This window comes from Echeneis naucrates, chromosome 10 (assembly GCF_900963305.1).
Source record: "Echeneis naucrates chromosome 10, fEcheNa1.1, whole genome shotgun sequence".
Lineage (NCBI taxonomy): Eukaryota > Metazoa > Chordata > Actinopteri > Carangiformes > Echeneidae > Echeneis > Echeneis naucrates.
In genome coordinates, this window is record NC_042520.1 from 721,328 (window position 1) to 745,375 (window position 24,048).

Genomic DNA, 24,048 nt, shown 5'->3' on the forward strand with positions numbered 1-24,048 from the left:
GTCGCAGTTCCTTGTTTTTAAATGGCAACTTGTATGATCACAGACCAGGAAGCAGGAAATGACAGAAACAGGAACCTGGGAAGTGTAGTTCAACAAAGCTGGAGGTTTGTAGTTTCAAAACCTGGCAGGTTATCTGGTAGGAAGCATAGCTTCTCTGTCTCCCTGATGTCATCCATCTGGCATTTTGAAGTCTTCTATATGGAAGTTTGTCCTTCAGCCATCTTGTTTTGTTTTTTTGCCACGCTGTATATAATTCAAAATGAACATTATCCTTATGTTAAAGAAATTAGAGACAAAAATGTTTACTGAGGAGGGACATTTTCCCATAGACTTCAATACAATCTAACCTCTTTTTCCAGCAAGTAGAGACCCAGAGTTCAGGTAGAACGCAGCATAAACTGATTTTAATGATTCAGGCAGAATGAAAAACGACAGAAATATTGTAACCCACAAAAAAATAAAAGAAACAAACTGAATGAACCAATAAACATGAACACAGCCGCCCCCCCCCCACTCCACTCCCTCTCTTGGGGCTGTTTGATCTAAAATCCTGAGCTGTTTCCTGCTGAAGCGTCTCTTTAAATCAGACCTTCCTCTCTGTCTGCTGACGCCTCGCTGGCATTTCGGCTCCCCGGAGACAATAAAGCATCTTAACTGTGAGACAAAGACGCTGCGCAGGAGCTTCTTCGTGCAAATGATGATTAATTCTCCAAACAGGAAGCACTTAAAAAATAAAAGCCGCCTGTTTTTTAACCTCGCCTGTGATTTTCTGTTTGAATGCAGAGCGACGGGCACCCTCATGTTTCAGCTCGTGCTCATCAGTGGGAGGGGCTTAGAGGCAGAGGGGTAAGTGGGAGGTCAAAGGTCGACCTCCATCACTCCAAGCCCTCCTTTCTACAGATGACATCAAAGCTGCAAATGGGGTTAGAGGAACAAGTGTTGAACTATGTGTGTGTGCTGTGGGGGGGTCACCACCTCCATGTAAGGCCTTCCCATTAAAGCAGAAGGTGATGGTCGCACAGCAGAGGCTGGAGGAGGTAGAGGGAAGTGGCAGCAGCGATGAAGAGGTGTGTTCTGGGTAATTAGAGCTCGGCCTCCTCGTATGCTCTGACACTCTGTGGCAATTTATTGCCCCACTCGGACAACTTGGCCACCCATCTAATTGCAATATTAGCGTGTAATAACAGCGGTGTTACGGCGATCCGTCAGCGCCGCGTTCTGCTGCCTCGGCAGGATTTCGGCCATTAACCGGCAAACGGCGGAAACAAAGCGACCTCTGAGAGGAACATCGCCACACATTTATATTCACACACACACACATACAGGCAGTAGTTTCAGGTTTAAGGCTGCAGATCTGAACGTACTTGCTGATGAAGAATATGTGATCTGACTGAAAAGCCACCAAATGGTCAAACATTACATCATCATGACATGCCATGTGACTCTCCAGTTAATTAACAACCTGACAGGCAAAGGTTCTCCATCAGGGATACAAAAACCAACAAAAACCAAAATCAGCATGAATCAGCCCCCCCAACCCAAAGTATCATGACACCATCAGGAGGTGCGACAGGGGAGCAACATCACATCTTGACCAGCAGACAAATTGCTGCTGTCTGCAGGGAGGAAAACCAGGAAGTGGAAGAGCATACGTGTGTGTGTGTGTTTGTCAGTTTGATTTACTTCAGTGAGACGTGAATTTACAACATTAAACCGCTTTACTGTAGCTACTGAGCGACATCATTTGCATGATGGGTCACTAAACACACTAAAACACACACACACACACACGCCCGCAGTCTATTGTTGTGTGTGTGTCCCATAAAGCCTACATTTCTTAACAGGAGCTAAAATGCAGAGAAACAAGCGGAGCTGCAGTAAATCACCAACACAACATATATGTGTGTCCCTGTCACCGTGTGTGTGTCTGTTTGTCCTTAGTGGACTAGTCTCAGTGTCCTGTTGTGTTCTAATTAAAGAGAAACAACGAGGACAGAAAGCCAGCGTCACAGAATAACTACACAACTACACAACTCCCTAATTGGCTGCCTGAGTCCCACTGAGGAAAATCAGGTTGTGATGGTTCTGATGGACCTGGTGGACCTGGACTGACTGGTCAACAAATCCCAACGTCTGGTCCACCTGAGACTGTCCAGTCCACATACTGGAGATCGATCCTGCAATCTGTGTGTGTGCGTGTCTGTATGAAGTTCATCTTATGTGTGACAGAAACATGTTGAGGTGACAAAACCTCAAACACCCATCAAACACACACACACACAAACACACACTGAGGTGAGAGGACACATCACAGTGTGTGTGTGTTTCCATGTGTGTATGTGTGCAAACACAATGATGTGCTCCATTTCAACACATATGAACGTGTGTGTGTGTGTTGGCCAAAGTCCAAGCCCCCCCCCGACCTCCTCTAAGGTCATTGGCTCCCACCACTGTGACCTGACCAATCACAGCCGGGCGTTGTGACAGACAGCCGCCGACTCCGAGGATGTTGGGGGCGGAGGATTGGATGGCGAGAATGTTGAATGCTAATGAGGAATTGTGATGCCGAAGTTTGTGATTGGCTGCTGTTTAAAAATGCACGCTGAGGGATGAGGGCGGCGGGTTGTGTGTCTGTGTGTTTGTTTGTTTGTGTCACTGGATGAAAAATAAATGAAGGAATTGTCTCCTGAAGTTCAGCGAACCCTGGAAGTATCGAAGTGAAACAGTGACATCATGATGACATCACTGAGACAGGAACTGATCAGCTGATCAGTCAGATTTACTGCAAGTAATAAAATCATCGAAAGTTATTTGGGAGATATTTTGCTCACCTGTTTTCATTGATTTCAGACAAAGAAGTGAAATTTGCAACAATAAAACAAACTAAATTAAAATAAAATATGATGTTTAAAAAAGTGAATAAAAAATCTGATTGGTGAAAAGAGATTCAGATCTGAGGGCTCCTTTGGTTTTCCCAGAGTTTTGCCTGCAGGCTCTTCCACCGAGCCTGATGTTCCTTTAGGACAAAGATGAGGGGAACAACAGTCAGCCTGATCGGATCGTGCTGCTGGTAAACGATATTTTTCCATGATGTGTTAATTACACAGTTCACACAGTCGAGCTTCATGTCAGAAGTGAGACGTGAGAAAGAAGTGAGAAGCCACAAAACAGAATAAGGAAGAAACAAAAATGTCTGACAGTGTGTTTGAACGGAGATGACATCAGCGAGCTCGGATGATTTAAACCTCCTGAAAACTCAAAAGTCCCAGAGAGCTGAGTTTCGACCCAACGTGACGATTTTAAGGTTGAAGGTCAATAAAAAACCCAAAGTTGATCATTTTCTATCTTTTTTTGTTTATTATTCATCTGATTAAAAAAGGTTCCAAAATGTCTGAGTGCACTTGAACGCAGAAAAATTGACTTTTGAATCTAACGAGAAAACGTCCAGGTATCCAGACGATGACTGTGATGACGACCATGTGACCTGATCAATAGGCACTTAGTAAATGGAGTTGAAAAAATGTTGACTCAAGTACTACTTGGCGCTTTCAGCCAGATTTCATGGTCTTCATTAATGAATAAAGTTTACCACGCAGGAATCTTTTTCTCCAAGAAAAGTCTGCAAGTGTCCGTTCAGTCAAACGCTCCTAAATTAACCTTTGTCAATGAAAGCTGAACTAAAATTGAGGAAAAAATATCATAAGTGGCTCTTTAGTTTAGATTAACCCAGCAGCTGAAGATGAAGACAAGAAGCAGTAAATAAAACACAGCCCATTGTTCCTGCTATGTTCACTGAACTAGACCAGGGAGCCTTCAACAACAACAACAACATTTAGCTCAACACAATCAGTGTTGCTCTCAGTTGACTCAAAACGTCACAGACAGGAAGTCAAATATATTCCTGTTAAGCATGAGCCCAAAGCCGCCTGATGTGAACTGAGCCGGTGAACCTGAACGCAGCACAATATCAAAGAGCGGCAAGAAGAGGCCACCAGGTGAGCTCTTACCTGTCAATGATGACGGGGTCGGAGGGCGTCTCGTTGCGGTTTCCACAGCTCTTCTTGTCACAACACCGACTGGAGGAGGAAAAGAATCTATGTTAGACATGAGACAAAGGACAGGTGGACAGAGTTATGAGAGCCAGACAACGAGGAAGTGATGTCACAAAGTCGACCCTGACTGTTTGTTGGCTACAGTATAAAAAAAAACGAGTGAGAAGTGGGAAGCGTCACCAAACATCAGACATCAAAAAACAGAAAAAACTACATCAGACAGAAATGGTGGCTTCATTTTGAACAAAGTTTCCTGGAAATAAAACTATATCCCTATAATGACAACTTTTATTTTGGAACTCCGCTTTATTTCAGCTCGACACACACACACACACACACACACACCGTGTCCAGCTGGGTGGAGTCCAGACCAAGGTCACTAACAGTTGGCTGAAGCCCAGTGATACAGGCGTCGCTGTGGATCCCCCCACATCCTCCCGTCGGTGTCGTCGCCCCTGACAACCAACCAGCCAAACGGACGGCTGTTCGCCAAACAGCCGTCCAGGTAGCCAGAGGGCAAACCGGCCGGTGAGCGCTTCATTCACCAGCTTACAGGTCACACCAAAGCTGACAACCGGAGGCTGAGCCCTGGTCTGTGGAGGCATCCGCAGGAAGTGGGGGGGGCAGAGCCAAGCCAGCCCTCAGGTGGCGAGAGGTCAGCATGGCATGTCAACAGCAGCGGGCTAAATAACGCACATTAATATCCATCAGAGACAGACAGGGGAGACGGGGGAGACGGGGGAGACGTGTCTATAAATTCATCCTGATCAACGGATTATTGATCACTGATTAATCAACTGATTCCGTTTTTTACCAAATAAAGTGAAGTTTTGTTTGTGATGAAAGAATCCATTTCGCTGAGGCAGGACAGCCAGACAGCAGCGTGAGCTGATTGTGAATACGTGGAGACATTTTGATAACTTCATCAGGACAGCAGAGACACCTTAATGTGGCTCTGAGAGCTCTGAATAAACGGAGCATCTTTAAATTATCTGAACAGGAAGTGGAACTCGTTCAGCCTCTGAGGAAACATCAAAGCTTCTTTTTTTTTCTTCCAATGAGACAGAGATGTAGGAAATTTGTCAGGATGAATTTATAACTGAACATCAGCGAGCGTTGAGCTGTCTGAGAATCTGACAGACGTGATCATCCATCATGAATCCAACAACGGCAGCGTCAGTGAACGTCTCATCTCCGGCCGATAATCTCCTGACGAGCCGCTGCACGACGACTCCACCTCCTCTCTGTCATCGCTGTGAGGGCCATTAACATATCTTCCGGTAATTCTTAAAAATTAATCATATTGCACATGACCTGCAACGTCCAATTACACTCCTGCGTTGGCCCCATGCTGTCCTGAATCAAATTGCAATTTGACAAACAAGCGTCAAATCGAGGCAGCGAATGCCAAATGAGACGCGTTATGAATCATTTATCACGCCGTTTGATCTGTAAGTACAGAAAAATCATAAACTAAGCGCCGTGTTTGTGTACCCGCCGTCTCTCTGTCTCTGTATGGATGTGTGTGTGTGACTGTTGCTGTCGAATGCGCCACAATAATTTATTCCCCCAGCTACTTGGAACCATTAGTGAAAGTTCCAGGAGACCAATTAGCATTGGAAACCCACTGGTGCTGCTGTGGTGACAACCTCCTCCAAACTGCCAAAGAAGTGTTATAAACAAACTGGACCCCAGGAGCACTGCCGGGGCCCCCCCAGGGACCCGGGGCCCCTTTCCAAAGACGAAAACAAACCTTGGCTGAGCGTCCACAATATCGCCTTAATGACGTTTCCCCCCGGGCCGCAAACAGGCTAACACCACGGCCGGCTAATGACTGAGAGCAGCAACACACAGACCTGAGAGGGAGTGTGAAGCCCTCAGTGTGTGTGTGTGTGTGTCTGTGGCTAAAAACTGGCAAAAACAAACTGTGTGTGTGCGTGTGTTGCCATTGTCACTCATTTTGGCAGAGTTCATCCCTCCCTGCCGCAACAGAGACTCCTCAGGTCGCTGTGCAGACACACACACACACACACACACACACGCTTACACACCCCAAAAATAATTCAGCCACAGGAGCCAGTTTGGCCGCCGAGCTTCGGCCAGCCACACAAGCATCATTACCGCTGGCTGCTCCTCCTCACCGCTCAGCAGCCACTTCAGACGCCGCCACAAGTGGAATCTACTTAAAGCACAAAGAGACGGTTTGTTCGGGCACGTCGGCACTGTCTCTCTCTCTCACACACACACACACACACACACAAAATAAACGCAGAGCCCTTCAAAGGCTCCCCAAGGATGATGAAGCTCGACGTCAGAGGCCAGCACTCGGATCACAGCGTCCAGATAACACCAATCAGGATGGGCCGGCAGCGCAGGGCTCGCTTTCAAAGAGCAAGCGCTGTAATTACCCGAAGGCCTGGAACGCATCGGCGGCGGCAATGGGGGTTCCAGCCTCCCAGCAACCAGGCCTGGCCGTCGCCCCCTCACGGCAAGCGTGGCAGCAGGCTTTTCCCAGCATCGCCCCGAGCCTGGCAGCCAGCAGGGAGCGTGGCGGCAGCGAGGCCAGGCCAGGCGAGTGGCCCGGAGCTGGCCGGCCTCCGGGAGCCCACTGGCAACGCCGGCGTGCCAACCTGGCTGCCGCCGCCGCGCCTGCTCACTGGGTTATGATTGGTAGTTTTGGAAAGAGACACAGTCCTATTTAAAAATGGTTAATATGCCACAGTGATACAATGGAGAGGTCACAGCTGAGACACACACACACACACACACACTGTGTGTTTGTGATGATTCAGGTAAGAATCAGCCTGTTGCAGGTAAACAGGAAGTTGAAGAGGAGTTTAAACATGGTCATAGTGTCAAATGTCATTATAAATTATATCAAATAAAATCAAATCAAATCAGAACAAAATTACATCAAGGCTTTTCACACACAGACAGACAGACGGACAGACACACACAGCGAAATAAAACTCACTGACTAACAACAACAACAACAAGTGAACTAATTCCGTATGAACAGCTGACATCAGGAAACTATGAGCTTTTGAGAGCTGTGATGTCGCATAAAAACAGATCTGACTAATTGCAATCTGCAAAATTAATAAAAAAAAAGGTTCACTCTAAAATCACATTATCAGCCATTGGATTATTTTTATTTTTAATTTTTTTTTTTCAGTCCTGACTTGATCTGGATCGTCCCTGTGGAGGATTAACTGGGTCTGCCTCCACCTGTACAGTCTGACAGGGGACACACCCAAAGGTGGGGCCTGATCCAGGTCTGAAACCAACAGGGACGCCCGTGAAGATGACCTCACCTGGGAGGGGGGGGCATGGAAACAGTTAGCTGCTCTCTGATCCTTCACTCATTAACGAATGGAAACACAGCATCCATCAGGGGAAGCTGCTTAATAATCGCACTCAATCACATAATGACTGAAGCTCCGAGACACAGACAGCCGCCGTCATTATGGAAATGAAGCTCATATCAGAGGATCCTCACAGGGGGAAATGAGCCCGACGCTGGTGTTTGGATGAAGAGGAGCAGAGGTCACTACGTCAGAGCTGGTTCAAACTTTAAACCAGCTCACCGATCAGTATACCAGTAAAACCGAACACGACAGCCATCAGTCAGTTTCCTGCAGCTCCACACCACTTTACAGATAAGCCCACATCTGGACCAGCTCACTGAAAAATGTAAAAATAGGACACACACACACACACACACAAGTGTTTGTACATATATACAAGTGTGTGTGTCCTATTTTTATCCTTTATCCATCACTCCTCTTCCTCACTCCTCAGCCTGAACCAGTAAAACCATCAACTCTCCGACGATGGCAGAGACATGCAGGGCAGCCGACGTGTTGATTGGTGTGATGAACAGAAAACCAGCAGCTGCTCTTTTTTCTCTCTTACACACACACACACACACACACAGAACAGTCATACAAGCCAACAAACACACAAGTGTTGTCATGGTAACGTGTGTGAATTTTGGATTTGGATGCTCAGTGTTGGATCCTGTCTCAGCAAACAGTAAAAAACACCTAAAACACCTCTGTCTGTAACAACAGACAGTGAAGAAGACAGGAAACACACAAATAGAACCAAAATAACAAAACAACAACAATAATGAGCAGAAACACATTCAAGTTATTTAGTTTCCTCAAACATGGCAGACCAACAGAAATCGGATCCTGATTGGTCCACATGATGGGGAAGCGTGACATCAGCCATCAGTTTGTGAACCGTCATTTGAATGTGTAGTATGTCTGTCGGCCATTTCGGCTGTATGAAACCAGAAGAAACCATATTTTGAGGAGAAGGTGGCGAAGTTAGCTCAGATTATGCAATCTGATTGGATGACAGTCAGTCAGGCCACTTTCCCATAAACTTCAATACAATCAGTCAAGCGGTGTTTAAGGCTGAATTAAAATACAGACAAAAATAAAGTAAGGAAGTAAAATAAGGAAGTATCAAGATGATATAAATGGAAAAATGAACTGAACGGACAGATATGTTTGAATACTGTGAATAAAAAAACTGCAGGTTCTGCCGTCTGGTTTACCTGCACATGATCTCATGGGTGAGGAGGACGCGACACATCTCCGGGTTCTTGTCCTGACCTTCGTACAGGATCGGCTGCAGAGACAGAAACAGGAGATGGTGAGTTCAATGGCCCTCCAGATTCTACAGTTCCAGTTAGCTGCAGCATGGTTTAAGACTTTCAATCCAGTTTCCTGTTTGGACATTTGGACCAGTTAACTCTCCAGATTAATCAGCTGCTCACACACAAGACTAGTTTACATATTAACCACATTAGGATAATTCACACAAACCTGCTAATTACTCGCTAATTACCCAGTTCGTTTCAGATTTAAATCAGTTAAGTAACTGGTTATGTAAACTGGAATGAATGTCCAGTGACCTGGTTTATCTCTAACTGGTCCTGTTGTTTAAACAGGTTCAAAGGTCTGAACTGCGATAAGTTTACATTTGAACACATATATAATCCACTTAGCTCCAGATGTAAACCAGTTAACTCCAGATATAAACCAGTTAACGTCAGCTATAAACCAGTTAACTCCAGAGATAAACCAGTTAACGTCAGCTATAAACCAGTTAACTCCAGATATGAACCAGTTAACTTCAGAGATAAACCAGTTAACTCCAGAGATAAACCAGTTAACGTCAGCTATAAATAAGTTAACTCCAGAGATAAACCAGTTAACGTCAGCTATAAACCAGTTAACTACAGATATGAACCAGTTAACTTCAGAGATAAACCAGTTAACTCCAGAGATAAACCAGTTAACGTCAGCAAAAACCAGTTAACTCCAGATATGAACCAGTTAACTCCAGAGATAAACCAGTTAACTCCAGCTATAAACCAGTTAACTTCAGATATAAACCAGTTAATTCCAGAGATAAACCAGTTAACTTCAGGGATAAACCAGTTAACTCCAGCTATAAACCAGTTAACTCCAGATATGAACCAGTTAACTCCAGATATGAACCAGTTAACTCCAGAGATAAACAAGTTAACTCCAGAGATAAACCAGTTAACTCCAGCTATAAACCAGTTAACTCCAGATATGAACCAGTTAACTCCAGAGATAAACCAGTTAACTTCAGGGATAAACCAGTTAACTCCAGCTATAAACCAGTTAACTCCAGATATGAACCAGTTAACTCCAGAGATAAACCAGTTAACTTCAGGGATAAACCAGTTAACTCCAGCTATAAACCAGTTAACTCCAGATATGAACCAGTTAACTCCAGATATGAACCAGTTAACTCCAGAGATAAACAAGTTAACTCCAGAGATAAACCAGTTAACTCCAGCTATAAACCAGTTAACTCCAGATATGAACCAGTTAACTTCAGATATAAACAAGTTAACTCCAGAGATAAACCAGTTAACTCCAGATATAAACCAGTTAACTCCAGATATGAACCAGTTAACTCCAGAGATAAACCAGTTAACTCCAGATATAAACCAGTTTTCTTTCCACATGTTGGTCAGAGCTCTAACTGGGAACCAGGTGACCCAGTTGTGCTGTTTTGAATGGGAGCAGGTTGATTGATGAACCAGAGCTAACAAGGCGCCTGATTGGCTGGCATGTAAAGGTGGGGCTCTTATTTTGTCAAACATGGTCTCCTAACACTTCCTGCCCAGTTCACAGAGAATGGCAGCTCTGAACATCCCACCACCTCCCTTTTGGTGGTCTCGGCCTCCTTCAGCCTTCCCAGAATCCCCTGCCAGATGGCGGGCAGCGCCCCAGGATGCCCCCCCCCACCGCCCCCCTCTCCTCCTCACCCCTCCTCCCCCCCTTCACCCCCACTGAGCTGTCATGTCAGCGTCCGGATGACGGATGACCGCTGAGAGGTGGGAGGTGTGTGTGTGGTAATACCCTGGTGGTTGTAAATGAACTCCAGTAAGAGCATGTGCGTGTGCGTCCTCCCCCATTTCTTCCTCCCCCCTTTCCTGCGATGACCTACCACTACCTCATCCACCTTTATAGTCAAAACAGACCTCCATCCTGCACACACACACACACACACACACACACACACACACACCCCTGGGGGACAATACTTTTAGGATAACGACCACTTCTGCATTATTGATCCCGATCCTGGCTCTGTTCCTCTGGATTAAAATGCTCCAGTTTGACCAGGAGGGATGAGGATTGCATCAGGGACGCACACACACATCTACACATACACACACACTCACTCTCACCTTCCCTCTCCAACTGGTCAATATTTATACATCATAATTCCTGATGCAACAATCTGTGTGTGTGTCCACTTTCACACTTATTTGTGGGTTAATGTTAGTGTGTTTTTATGTTTCTGTGGGTACTTCTTTTAAAGCCAGGCTATGTGAGGACATTTTGAAAAATGGGGAGCGTCGTCATGACGAGGATGTGTCCTCTGTCCTTGTCCTGGCAAGAAACTGATTTTAACTAAGTTCATTTGATAAATAAAACAGCCGTATGTGAATTAATAATTACATTTTCTATCTTTCCTCTGTGTTAATATAATAAACTAAAAGTCTAAAATGATATTTTATACAGTATTTACATCATATATGATATTTCTGTCGCGGTCGTCATCTGGCATGACACTGTTCGAAGTCCACAGGAGGCTCCGTCACCCTTCAGTCTCATCTGTGTGAATTCAGGCCCCTAATGGGCCCTCAACGGGGTCCTATTGATCTGTGGGGCCCCCAGCCGACCAGTCTGTCAGGTCTGACTGTCCACCAATCAGGTGTCATGTAGTGGAAGGTGAAGGTTAAGGAGTGTGAGTGTGTGTGTGTGTTGGGGGGTCACGGAGGAGGAGGTGTCAGGATTATTGTCTCCAGTGTGCCGTCGCTGTGCCACATTAGGGCCTATTGATCGGTTTCCACGGCTGACGCTTTGTCAGAGAGTCGCTTGGTACATCGATCGGTGACATGCCAAACCAGTCGGGGGGGGGGGGGGGGGGGGGGGGGGGGGTAAAACTGGAGGATGAAGGTGAATCAGGTTTGAGGAACTGGTTTAGTTTTTGGTTCAGGTTCAGGGACTGAGTTGATCTGAACTCTACGAGATGAAAAATAAACAAAATCGTCAAAAGCCCGCAGTCCAGACCAGGTCTCTTTGGAGTCCTGGTCTCGTTAAAATCTGTCACAGTCATTCTGTGTGAAGTCAGAGTTGAACCAAAAAAAGAATTTACTGACAGAAGGAATTAAATGTCATAACTCTTTATACAGATATTATATTTTAACATTCCACAATTCCTACTTCTTTGTCTCGTGTACATTAAATCAGCTTTAATTTAATTTATTAGTTTGCAGATTAACAGAAAACAATAACACCTGATCATATTAACTCAAAAAAAAAACTTGTTCAGAAACAAGATTATTTTTTAAAGCTTAACAAATTAAAGTCAACAAAGAAAGTGTTGAATAAATGTAAAAAATTTATAATAATTATATAATTAAATAATTATATAATTAAATAATTATATAATTTAAAATTATTTATGCTCGTAATTAGAATTAATTGAAGTCTTCATGTTGGACAACACAAATGTAAATAATGTTGTTAGCTTAGCATCACTCAGCAAATGCATATTCACACATTCATTTACCATCAGATGTATTGATCACCCTGATCAGTCAACTGTTCAGCTCCTCCTCCGATCGATGGATTCTGCCCTTTAAACTTCTTTTACACAACAAAACTGCATTTAATCCAAGTTTGGTCTTTTTTCATTTTTAATATTCATCAAATGAGGAGTCTATTCTCTTCTGATTAGGGATTCCAGTCTGAGGATCAATACTTAGATTTGTAGTTTTGACGGTTTTCTTTCTGCAGTATTTTAACATCTGAGCTGAAACAGCACAAAGAAAACGGATAATTCTCGCTGAAAACCAGATAACTTCATTAAAAACATTCTTGGATGTTTATTTCGCATTTTCATTTTCTGAAACTTTCTAAGATTTTTGTTTGTTTTAAAATTTATGAAAACTGCAAAAGTGTTTCAGATCCCAAACCTCCCAGAATAATACTTCAGGTGTGAGGAACATGGGGATGTGGAGCTGGATTCTGGAAATATTTGAGGAGTTTTTCTTGGCAGAGAAATGTTCACGGGTTGAAATCCCTCAGGGGGGTTCTGAGTGAGCGAGAACCGGAAAGGAGGAGGACGGGGAGGATCTGCAGTCCGTTAAGGACCGAGCTCCAGGGCCAGACAGGAAAACAAATCAGGGCTGCTCAGGGTGAGCAAAGTAAGAAAGAGAGGAGGAGGGTGGAAGTTCACCAGGAGGTTTTAAGGTGAGAAGGTCTGAAACGGGAACAGACCACAAAAAACCAGGACCTGAGTATTATTACGATTTGTTCTGCTTTAAAGGAGCCAAAGCTCCTCCAAAACAACAGATTTAAAACAGAAGCTTGTGTTTTAATAAGGAGATCTAGAACCAGAAGTGGTCTGAGGGTCCTGGTCTACAGAGCACTACGTTAGAGCGCAGTCATACCTGAAGGGAAGAGGGTTGTACAGTTCGACCTGCTCTCAGTCTCCTCTGGACTTGATCTACTTGGGTAGACTTTGCTGCTGAAGCTTAGTGATATGAACATCACTTCAGTGACTCAGTGAGACTTGGTTTGTGAACCGTCACCGGTTCACGTCTCAGCTTGGACAATGAAATACGGAGTGCAGACTGGTGGATGGAGAGGTGCCAGTCCACCTCGGCACTACCGAGGTGCACTTGAGCAGGGCACCCCGAAAAACTGCTCCAGATGTTAGCATGTTTGCATAATATGGGGCCCCTGTGTGTGTGGTTGTCTGGGGGCCTGTACATGTATTTATATATATATGTGTGTGTGTGTGTGTGTGGCTTGAGATCAGCATTTATCTTCCAAAGGAGGCCACAAAACAAAATCTCAGGTCCTGAGTGAGTCCGCTATTTCTATGTATGTGTTCTCACCTGTTTGGTCATGGAGTCAATCAGCCGAACATAGAGATCCTGTTCTGTCCTGATGCCTGAAAGACACAAACACACAAATGTCACATGACTGTAACAAACAGTGATGAGCACACACACAGAAGAATTACGGTGATAATTATCTGTAAGTCTGAGCTGACGACACCTACATATATACATGTATTAGCATGTTATGCTAATTTGAGCTCAGTATGCAAAAAAAGGAAGTCCCCCCCTCACACACAACAGAAGACCTGTTTCCTAATAATGTGTTGTAAATGAATTCTGTTATTATTTATGTCCCATTAGTATATTTATGTTTTCTGTAGCTCTTGTCGTGTCGTCCCGGCTATGCTAACCCCCCCACAGCAAAAACAAACATTAGCGCAGCTCCAGAGCTGTTTATTATTTATAGGCCAGGCCGCCTTTAACTGCGGCATGCTCCTTCGCCCCCCCACTGCCTTTTTCCTCAAGGATAACAAGGAACTCTCATTCCCCAACAAATTAAATATCAATCAGGATAGCTTGTCTTTTATTAGCTATGCATCCGAGCAGAAATGTGACACAGACACGACATGGGGTGGAGGAAATTGCAGGGAGCACCTGTTAGCGGTGGAGTAGCTCTAATTGTATTGGATGCTGTGTGTTTTGTTTTTGATTTTTGTTTTTTTGTTTTTGGGGAGGGGGGGGGGGGGGTTTCAGGCCGTTTGCTCGCAGCTTCCTCTGCTTTCTAATTGGCATGATTCACTCCTCGTTCGGCTGAGCAGTCTGCAGACTAAATGGCGGCTATCCGTCCCGGTTGCAGATGAGGTCAATTACCTCCGTACGATGCTAATCCGACGACGCCGACCCATATTAGAGTGATTTATCCCCCTTTGGAAGAAAACGCTCTTTTATGTCCCACTTTATCTGGGCCTTCTGCAGGGGTCTGCAGCATTAAGTCCTCCGTCCTCCTGCAGGTCTGGACTCGTGCCAGCACGAAGCCAAGCTGTGTGTTTCGAATCAGCCGAACATCCCTCCACCCCCTACCCCAATGGACAAACCAGAGTTCAGCTCTGGTTAGCTGTCAGATATTCCAGATGTGCGCCCCTCTGCCCCCTCCCTCTCCTGAGCAGTTCATTTAAACCAAGTCCAGTCATGTGACTTTTGATAAACTATTGTCACATGAAGCAAAGCTACAAAAGCAGTGCGTCCCAAAGGTGAAAATATGATGCTATTTTGAATCCTCTGAGAGCAAAATTAAAGTTTTCACTGTAAAACTGTAACCAGCTGATTCTGTCTGACTCATAGAGACAAAACCAGAACTAACTACAAACACACTCTGAATGTTTCCTTCTTCTCCACAGAAAAGTTCCTCTCATGTGTTTGGGTTGTTTCTGTCTTTATCTGATCAGGAGTTCTGCTCAGTAACGATGAAAAATCAGCTCTTTATTCTGTCAATACAATAAACTGATCCAAAGACACTCTGATTGGCTGTGACATCACCCAGCTGAGCCAATAGGAGCGCCCGACGTAGAGACGTGACTCTGGACGTCACTATCAAAGATGGAGGATGAGAACGGAGGGATAAACGCACAGAAGGAGTCAGAGAGTCAGACTGATCCAGATCTGATCAGCTGATTCTGTTTAACCATCAGAGAGCAGCTGATAGAGGAGGGGTCACTTCCTGTGGGCTGAAAAATACTAGAATAACTGATATTTTCTTAAAACCTGACGAGGATCTGATCTGGATCGTGATCATGGTCTGAAATGGGGTAAAAAATGAGGAAGCTTAATGAAACATGTCAGAAACAGTGCGTGTCTGTTGTCGTCTCACCGTTGCTGTAGAGGAGTTGTAGCCTGTAGTGGATTCCATTGTTGGTCTTCTCTCCGTTGTATTCCTGTCACAGAGAAACACAAACAGACACACAAATCCCATTTTACTCCACATGTCAGTGTGAAGGAGCATCAAACATTAAACCTCCTAAGAGACGTCCAGCACCAGCTGACCCAAAATATGAAATCTAGAATCAAAGAAAAATCCAAACTGATGATAAAACTGTCTGGTTCTTCTGGAGTCAATTGACACTGTCACTTTATTTATTGTTTTAGCATGTCGTCTTTTATCGATCTCTGTAACCAGTAAGTGTGCAAATGAAGCACGAGACCAAAAATAAAAGAACTAGAACAATATTGAAACAGTCTGGCTTTCAAGCTTTGAAAGCCAAAATTCAAGCACATTGTGAAACAGAAGATCAAAATCTCACTATTAATATACAATGATTCACTATTATTTTAACTTTCAGTCTTATTCTTGATTTTTAAATTAAATCTCTTTGTGCTCTGAAAAGAAATTATAGTTGTTACATTTTAACTGATGATTTTATTTGTTTCCTTGGCCTTCAACATGGACGACCTGTTTTCATAAAGTATTCTGTTTAATGGCTCGCTTTATATGATCTGTATTATTGTTCTTATAATAAAAGAATGATTATTTTATTATTGTTGTCCGTCTATCTCTCTTCATTCTGTCTCTGTGTTTCTCACTCATTGATAAAGACTGAAAGCTCCTGTTTTGTCTTCATCAGCTGACGTGCCATCAAACTGCAGCTCCGTCCTCCGTCGCTCACGGGGACCAGTAACCGTGGTGACCAGAGGACGAATGAACGAATCACAGCCAGAAAAGACACGAGACGGGAAATATCTGAATCTGCTCTCTCTCTCTGTTGGTTCATCAGCTAGTGCCAACTGAGCCTTCTAGTGTTGGCTCAGTCCCAGTGTGTGTGTGTGTGTGTGTGTATCTCTGTGTTGGGGGGTACTGGGGCGAGAGACTAGAGGTCAAAGCAGAGGTGAGGTGAGTGAGTGGGCGGAGTGAAGGGAGGCGAGGGGGGCGGGGCTCGGTGCCAGCTGGCAGCTGATCACAGAACAAACTCGCTCAAACCTGCCTGGATGTTTTTATTCATATCATTAATAACATTCAGGGGAAAACTACTTCAAATACAGGAACTCTGCTGAAATTGGTCCGTCCCTAAACAACCCCCCATGTCTCAGTTCATTGGTTCCTACTGACAACATGAACCTTTGAAAAAGATAAATAAATACACTTCCAAAAAGAAGGAAATCCTTTCATCGGCAGATTAATCCTGCTCTATTATTTCGGTCTTAACCTAATCTTGTTCTTCCTTGAGAATCAGAACCAGAACCTGAACCTGGCTTATCGTCTCCTTGGTTTTATATTATACAGAAAATAAGATTTAGTGTTTCAGTGCAAAAAACCAGCAAGAAGGAAAAAGAAATCATCAAAAGACAAACCAACGCAGTAAAAGAAGGAAGAACTGAAATTGTTAACACAAAGATAATTATGAAAACTGAACTGTAAAATAGTGAAAAATATTTATAATTTATAATCTGGAGCAAACTGAATAAACTGAGATTTCGGTCCGATCAATATTCAAAAATGATTTCCTACTGAGGCAAAGCAAAAAAATATTCCTGGATCCAACTGGTGTGAATCCAGGATTGGAAAAGCTTTTTCCAGACTTTTTCTTTTTCTTTTGTGAAGCTTTGGGAATCAGATCCACTAATAGCGATTTTAAGAGCAACCAGCTCTTTATCTGCTGCCAGTAAATATGGAAAAATGGCCGCCTTGTTTGGAACGGTAATTGCACAGAAAACTTCTTAGAGTTGGACGCGAACACTCGTCACCTGGCGAGACTGAGATTTTAGAACAGAGACGGAGAAGGAGCGTTTGATAAGATTTGGGACGCTGAACTGATACTCTTTCTGAGTGAAAGCACACGGCTGTGAATTCTCTTTCCTTTTTCTCTCTTACAGCAAAATGTACATTTCATTTTGAGAAAACCTGTACTCAACTTATATTTAAAACATTTCTGGTTCTTCCCCGTTGACCTGATCTCTCCTCTAAATTAAGATAATGATAAAAAGGTTCCTGATCTTCTGCCTCTTTGTTCGGTTCTTGGTCACCAATATCAATATGAACTTCTGATACAGATCTGATCGGAGCTTTCACCACATTTAGACTCAGTCCAGGTCCGGCACAGACCAGAACCCACAGTCTCACTGAGGTGTTGACAGGAAACAAAGGAGCCACGTCACCTTGTCTTTCTCCACAAAGTCCACGTAGGAAGTCCTCTCGATCTCCACAGGCTGACCCTGCCGGTCGTACAATGCCAGCACGAAGTGGAAGAAGTTGGACTTCCTCAGGTTGGACGGCGGCTGCTTCTCGAAGTGAGCTCGGGCCAAACCCACGCCGCTGAAACACAGACAGGGGGGTCAGACACCCATCGCACATTTACAACCAGACAGTGAAATAACGACACACACTGACATCTGGATGCTAGAAAAACCCTGAAATAAAAGACTTTTCATTTGGGAAAATTATTTACACACATTTACAATAATGCAAAGACAGAAATAATCAGAGAATCAGTTCAGATTATTTTAAATTCTGATTTGAATGAACTTTTATTTGTGTTTGAAAAAACAGCCAGACTTAATTATTTATTCAAAAAATTGGGAAAATGTAAACGTAAAGAAAATGTAAGGAAAAAAAGAATTGTTCAATTTAATTTATAACATTTTCTAAATCGTTTTTTTATAAATGAGTATAAATTAGTTGATTTAGAAGTCATCGTATGATGAGTAGTCTGAATGAGAAATACAGAAATATAAAACAGCTCTGAAATGAATGTGTGAAAAGAAAAACATTACTGAGAGGATGTCGGCTCCTGATTTTAGGCAAAGTGGATAAAAATCCATGTTGATCCTGAGATAAAAATCGATGCTCCTGCAGGAAGCGACCTCTGCTCTCAGCTCGGAGAGCCTCAAAGAGTCCGAAGGGGAAACGCTCAAAACAAGAGCCGAATATTTTTACATCAATCTCATTTCCCTGCTCGTTTTGTTTCCTAAAACACTTTATGATCAATATGATCGCCGGGGCATAGACAAATATTTATTCATGCTCAGGGTTTGTTTTTGGAAGCTGGCCCGCTCTCTCTCGGCCTCCGTGTTTCCCGCTCAGGGGTGTTTTCCCCAGACAGCAGATTAATACAGCCGTGACCTTTCTGCACCACCATTACCAATGCTTAATGCCTCATTTGTAGGCCAGTTTGTTGAAAGCTAATTCTTCCAACTCGCGGCGTTTGGCCGAGTGGATGATGGAGTCAAGAGTCTGTGGAGGAGGAGGAGGAGGAGGAAGACGGCCGCTCAGGTGTGTGGGTCAGGTTAGGAACGAAAGCACAACAGCACAACGCAACACACTCTTACTGATATTTTCACTGATTTCCTGTTAAAAAAAACAAAACAAAACAAAACTCTTAATTCATGATGCCAGAGGTGGAACAAGCTTCACATTAAACTGTCAACTTTTTTAAAACCACATCACCGTTTTTCTTTATGAAGTCGTCTGATCAGTTCAGACTCTCTTCTCTGGGATCAGAAAACAGGAACTAACTCTGAATGTTTCCTTCCTCTCGTGTTTGGGTCGTTTCTGTCTTTATCTGATCAGGAGTTCTGCTCAGTAATGATGAAAAATCAGCTCAAAATATCTGATTGACTTTATTCTGTCAACATAATAAACTCAGAAACATACAGGACTGATCCAGAGACTCTCTGATTGGCTGTGACATCAGCCACCTGAGCCAATAGGAGCGTCCGACGTAGAGATGTGACTCTGGACGTCACTATCAAAGATGGAGGATGAGAACGGACGGATAAACACACAGAAGGAGTCAGAGAGTCGGACTGATCCAGATCAGCTGATTCTGTTTACCATCAGAGAGTAGCTGATCCCATAGACTACAATACAATCTGACTTATATTACAGCCAATAGAGTCGCCCCAATGGTCAGGATTAAGATGTAAGGCTTGTCAGACCAAAGTCCAGGTCCAGGTCTATAAACAGTTTGTGGCAGCCCTGTTAAATCCTGGGTTTTTTTGCAGTTTCTTGTTTTTTGTTTGTTTTGAGTGATAACCGAGTTAGAAGGTGGTGGAGACCAATCAAGGAGCTAAAAGATCGGGAACACTGGACCTGTTTGTTCAACACCAACTGAATAAATGCAGAGTTGCGTCTGTCAGACTTTCACATCTGTGAAACATCTGTGGCCGATCCGACATATTCACTGCTTTCTTGTTGGTGTTTTCTTTTGGTTGTGTTTTGCTGAAACATCAGTTTCATGTCAGGATCACTGCGCTGCGCCCCAAAGCTCAGATTTCTTAGTTTTTAATCGTAAAAACATGATGACGACAGACCTGAGAGTGATTTAGGATTTAAATTTAATCAAAACAAAAGAAGGGCGAGATGAACGATGAGTTTGGCACCTGGTTCATCCTGAACGCCATGAAAGCATCACTTTCACCACTAAAACAGCCCATTATTCCAATTACACACAATACTCTGCAGCCGATCGCCCCGGCGACGAAGCCGCCGCCGCTCATCCTCTCCTCTCTGCTCTGCCTCCACTCAGAAAGCTCGTTAGCATTATTATTATTTCAATTATGCTAATTGCAGCTGCATCCACTCGTCGCTGCGGCTCATATCCGGCTGTTAGCACTTGGCACAAGGTGTAATAAAAACAGTATCGATGGCACACGGCTCGCTCGAACATGCCCAGAGTGTAAATCACACGCCAACAGCCAGAGAGGTTAAAAATAAAACACACACACACAGAACAAACACGGTGAGGCAAACGAGGGCCGCGGCCGCACGTTTCCACCGCAAAGCCTGAAATTAAAGGTCAGCAGGAGTCGTGTAGAGCGCTCGGCAAACAATTACTGAGCAAGACAGCAGTCAGTTCATATCCACACACACACACATACACACTGAATAAATTCACCGCCTGAATATTGCAATAAAACCTCTGAGGTTCATCTTCCCTCTTCTGGGACTGAAGGAGACCCAGCCAGTGATCCGGTACAGAACCTGGTCTTTCTCTGGTTCTGCTGGTCCAACTGTTGGTCCAGACTTTGATTCTAAACATCTAATCTTTATCTTCAATAGTTAATGGTCAATATTTTAATAACAGAGAAGGCAGACTCCAGAGCAGCAGCTTCTCTGTGGATCGATGGAACTGAGCAGCAGGTCGTTGGAATAAAAAACCAGTTCAGTTAAAGCTCACATTCGTCTGATCCGTCTCAATAAATGAGACTTTATCGACCTCTGAGATCTGGATCTGGACTCAGGCAGGATCTGGGACCTGATCTGACCCCATCTGTTCACAGGAGGAGAAGACGGAGTGAGTTTAAAACCACACCTGAACAAAAAGACAGGATCAACGATCTGATTGGTCCAAACTGTCTCTCTGTCTGCAACTGGACTGGACTGATACGGACCCACAGACCCAGAACCAGGCTTCACTTAGAAAAACAGTAGAAATTGAGCTGATAGAGAGATGGATGTTCTCTCTCTCTCTCTCTCACACACACACACACACACACCATGACATTAATCAAGGAGGAGATGGAGTGCAACGTCTGTTTGAGTCTTTAACCAGTGTGGCCTGCTACCTCTCTCACACACACACACACACACACACACACACTCTGGACTAATGAGCCATACAGTGCTCATGCATACACACACACACACACTAAGTCTGGATGGGTGCCAGGATGTTAATCAAATAAACTGTGGATGTTTAAATCTGATTCAGTGGGACACACAGACATGTAGCTACAAAGACAGACAGACACACACACACAACTTGAGGTTGTGGCTTGAGTCTAAATTTGAATCTGAGCAGAATTCAAATCAGAGTCGACAGAAGCTAATACTGACTGATGCTAACAGTCGGTCACACACACACACAGAAGTTTAGTTGCCTCCTATTAACCATAACATAATAACTAATGAGTTGACACTGAAACATGTTGAGACAGGACAGCTGTGTGTGTGTGGATGTGTGTCTGTTGTCATTACGTTGCTGTGAATTTCTTCGATAAACCAAATCTGGAGCTGCAAAGATTTATCGATGAGAGTTTGTTCTTCACAAAGAAAACAGTGAAACACACTGATCGATCGTTCTTCATCAATCAGGAACAACTTCAGCCGATCAAACTGTCCTCCAGGAAAACTCCTCGTTACCCTGAACTCATTTAACGTGTCAGAAACAACCAAACTCTGTAGAAAAAAGGACCAGTGTTCTGTGTTCTGTGTTCCTCTAATAAAGTTACATGTGGTTAATTAACTACAGGTAATCAGATCACATTACCCATAATTCTCAGCTTCAGTCAAACTTTCTTTCTTGCAGGATCAAACAAACAGTGTCGACTTCAGGATGGTGACTCCGTCAGAAAAGCATTGTGGGAGGGTTTTTTTTTCTGTCCGCTGTGGGTTTGTCGATGGCGGCGGCGCCGTTGGGGAGGAAACGCCTGCTGACTGATTTCCATTTGTGCACCTTAATAGTGTGTGTCATTCCTAATTAGGGCGACTGGCTCGGGGAAACAGTGGCTCGGTGCTGGAATGGCTGCTCCTGTCATGCTGCAATTACCAACAAATTAGTCTTTAGACTGAGGGGCTTCTGCACACACTCACACACTCCTGACCGAGTGTGTGTGTGAGAGCAGTATGTGTGCTAATTAGTACGTTCTGTGAGGTGTTCAATGTGTGAAAATGCATCTAAGTGTAAAAGCAGACGAGGTTTCAAGGACGTCAAACTCCAACCTGCAGCTGTTTGTTCTGCAGCTTCACCTTCAGCTCGACAAAACTAACAAGACTCATCTAATACACACATTAATATTAATAACACCGAAATAACCAACTGGGCAACTGCTGCAGTTCCTGCGTCGACAGCAGAACGCCGTTACAGCACGCTGTAATATCGAACTCACAGGGAGGAACAGGGAGAGTCGGCTGCTGCTCAGGCTTCACTGGTTCAGTTTTAATGGTTCAGTAATGTAATCTGATTAATCTGGACTCTCTTTTTATTTTGCTTCTATATTTGTTCCATTAAGAAAATAAGAAAAGACCAAAAAGGAAATTAATGTGTGCCTAAAATATAAAACGCTTCATTTTTAAAATGGAGTTTGGTGGATTAACTTAACAGTTTGTTCAGATTCCTTTTGGTCTTTTCATGCATTAATAAATCTTTTTCAATTTGGTGCATTCTTAAGCAATGTAACGGGAATTTATAAACAAAACCAAATTTTTAATCCCTGTTTTTTTAAATGGAGTTTGTTGAATTAACCTGTTTCAACACATTACAGTAGAAGTTTAATTCCTGGATGTTTGTCATCAAATCGAAAACTCTTTCAGTAAAAAAATATTTTCTGGCAGTGTGAAAGATCTTCGTGACATCCAGATATTTTCTCTTATTCACAAAATTATGAGAAAGAAAATTGAGCACAAGACAATTCTGAATGGTTGAAAAATACGGTGGAATATATAATTCTTTTTATTATTAGTGATCTGGTGGTGTAAAGGGACGTTTCTCGGTGGGAAAGGATACAATACAAAAACATTAAATGTTAAATAGAGTTTGGTGAATGAAACTGTTCCAACACGTCACACCAGCAGTTTAATTCCAGAGTGTTTATTTAACGTTTCTTTTTGACGTGCTGCATTCATGGTCTGCTGACGCCCAGTTATTTTTTGTTATTTGAAAAATTATTAGAAAAACAGAAAACAGCATGCAAGGCGTCGTTGAAAACTGTAAAAATAACTTTGGTGGATTAAAACTTAATCCCAAGGTGTGACACGGTGCGTTCATAGGCTCAGGAAAAACACAGACAGGGTGATAAATTTAGAGGAATAAAGTGAGCACAGAAAGTCCTTGACAGGCTGGTTTTGAAACAGAGTTTGGTGAATGAAGCTGTTCTCACCAGAAAAACGAGCAGATTCAGTTCACTGACTCTCAGCTGTGCGCTGCGTTGATGATGGCAGAAAATGAGCTTCATCTGCAGGTGAAAAAAGAATCTAAAGCGTTTCAGTGAGAATCGATTCAGTTTGGACTCAAAGGCATTTTTCACCACTTTCAAGTTCTTCCTGTTTGCTTGTTTGAATTTTTTACATCTCTGCTCACCGGATGGATGAGGAGTCGCAGTAACACAGCTGTGTGTTTCCTTTAGTCAGCTGTTTCCCACACACACACACACACACACTGGTCACCTGCTGCCACTCTCGGGTTAATTGTTTGCAGCTTTATTTGTGCATCAGTGCTTCAGTTCTCATGCGGCGGCTGAATCTCATCAGAGGCCATGAGGAGACAAAGAACCGCTGCATTCAAGTGTCGTCGGTTTATTTAACACGAGTCGACTTCACTTCCACGGCGAGGACGACGAGGACGACGTGTCGGGGAGGATTTACAGTAACAAGGCTGACGTGGCATCTGCCGGCTGTTTAATTATCTAACATGTTTTTGAAGGTGGCGTTCAGGAGGGTTTAATGGTGTGTACATGAAGGGGGAGGGGGTGTTGGCACATGCAAATGCAGAAAGAAGTGCACCCCCCCGGTGGAGAAAAAGAGAGAGCACAAGGAGAGACAGCAGCAAGGAGTTGAGGACTCGGTTGACCTCTCCATCATCCCGCCGCCGCCCT

General features: G+C 43.7%; 1 protein-coding gene across 9 annotated transcripts in view; it reads right to left on the bottom strand.

The window, feature by feature from the left end:
* LOC115050246 (transcription factor COE3) overlaps nt 1-24,048 on the bottom strand; it is a 98,908-nt gene that overhangs the window by 69,293 nt on the left and 5,567 nt on the right. For 8 of the 9 annotated variants that reach the window (XM_029513067.1, XM_029513069.1, XM_029513073.1 and 5 more), the window contains exons 2-6: nt 17,614-17,770; nt 15,335-15,398; nt 13,522-13,577; nt 8,620-8,693; nt 4,008-4,076 (exon numbers count right to left, since the gene is read on the bottom strand). In XM_029513067.1, the coding sequence (XP_029368927.1) occupies nt 4,008-4,076; nt 8,620-8,693; nt 13,522-13,577; nt 15,335-15,398; nt 17,614-17,770 (420 nt within the window). The remainder of the gene's footprint in view (nt 1-4,007; nt 4,077-8,619; nt 8,694-13,521; nt 13,578-15,334; nt 15,399-17,613; nt 17,771-24,048) is intronic. The other variant, XM_029513074.1, reaches the window with a different exon arrangement.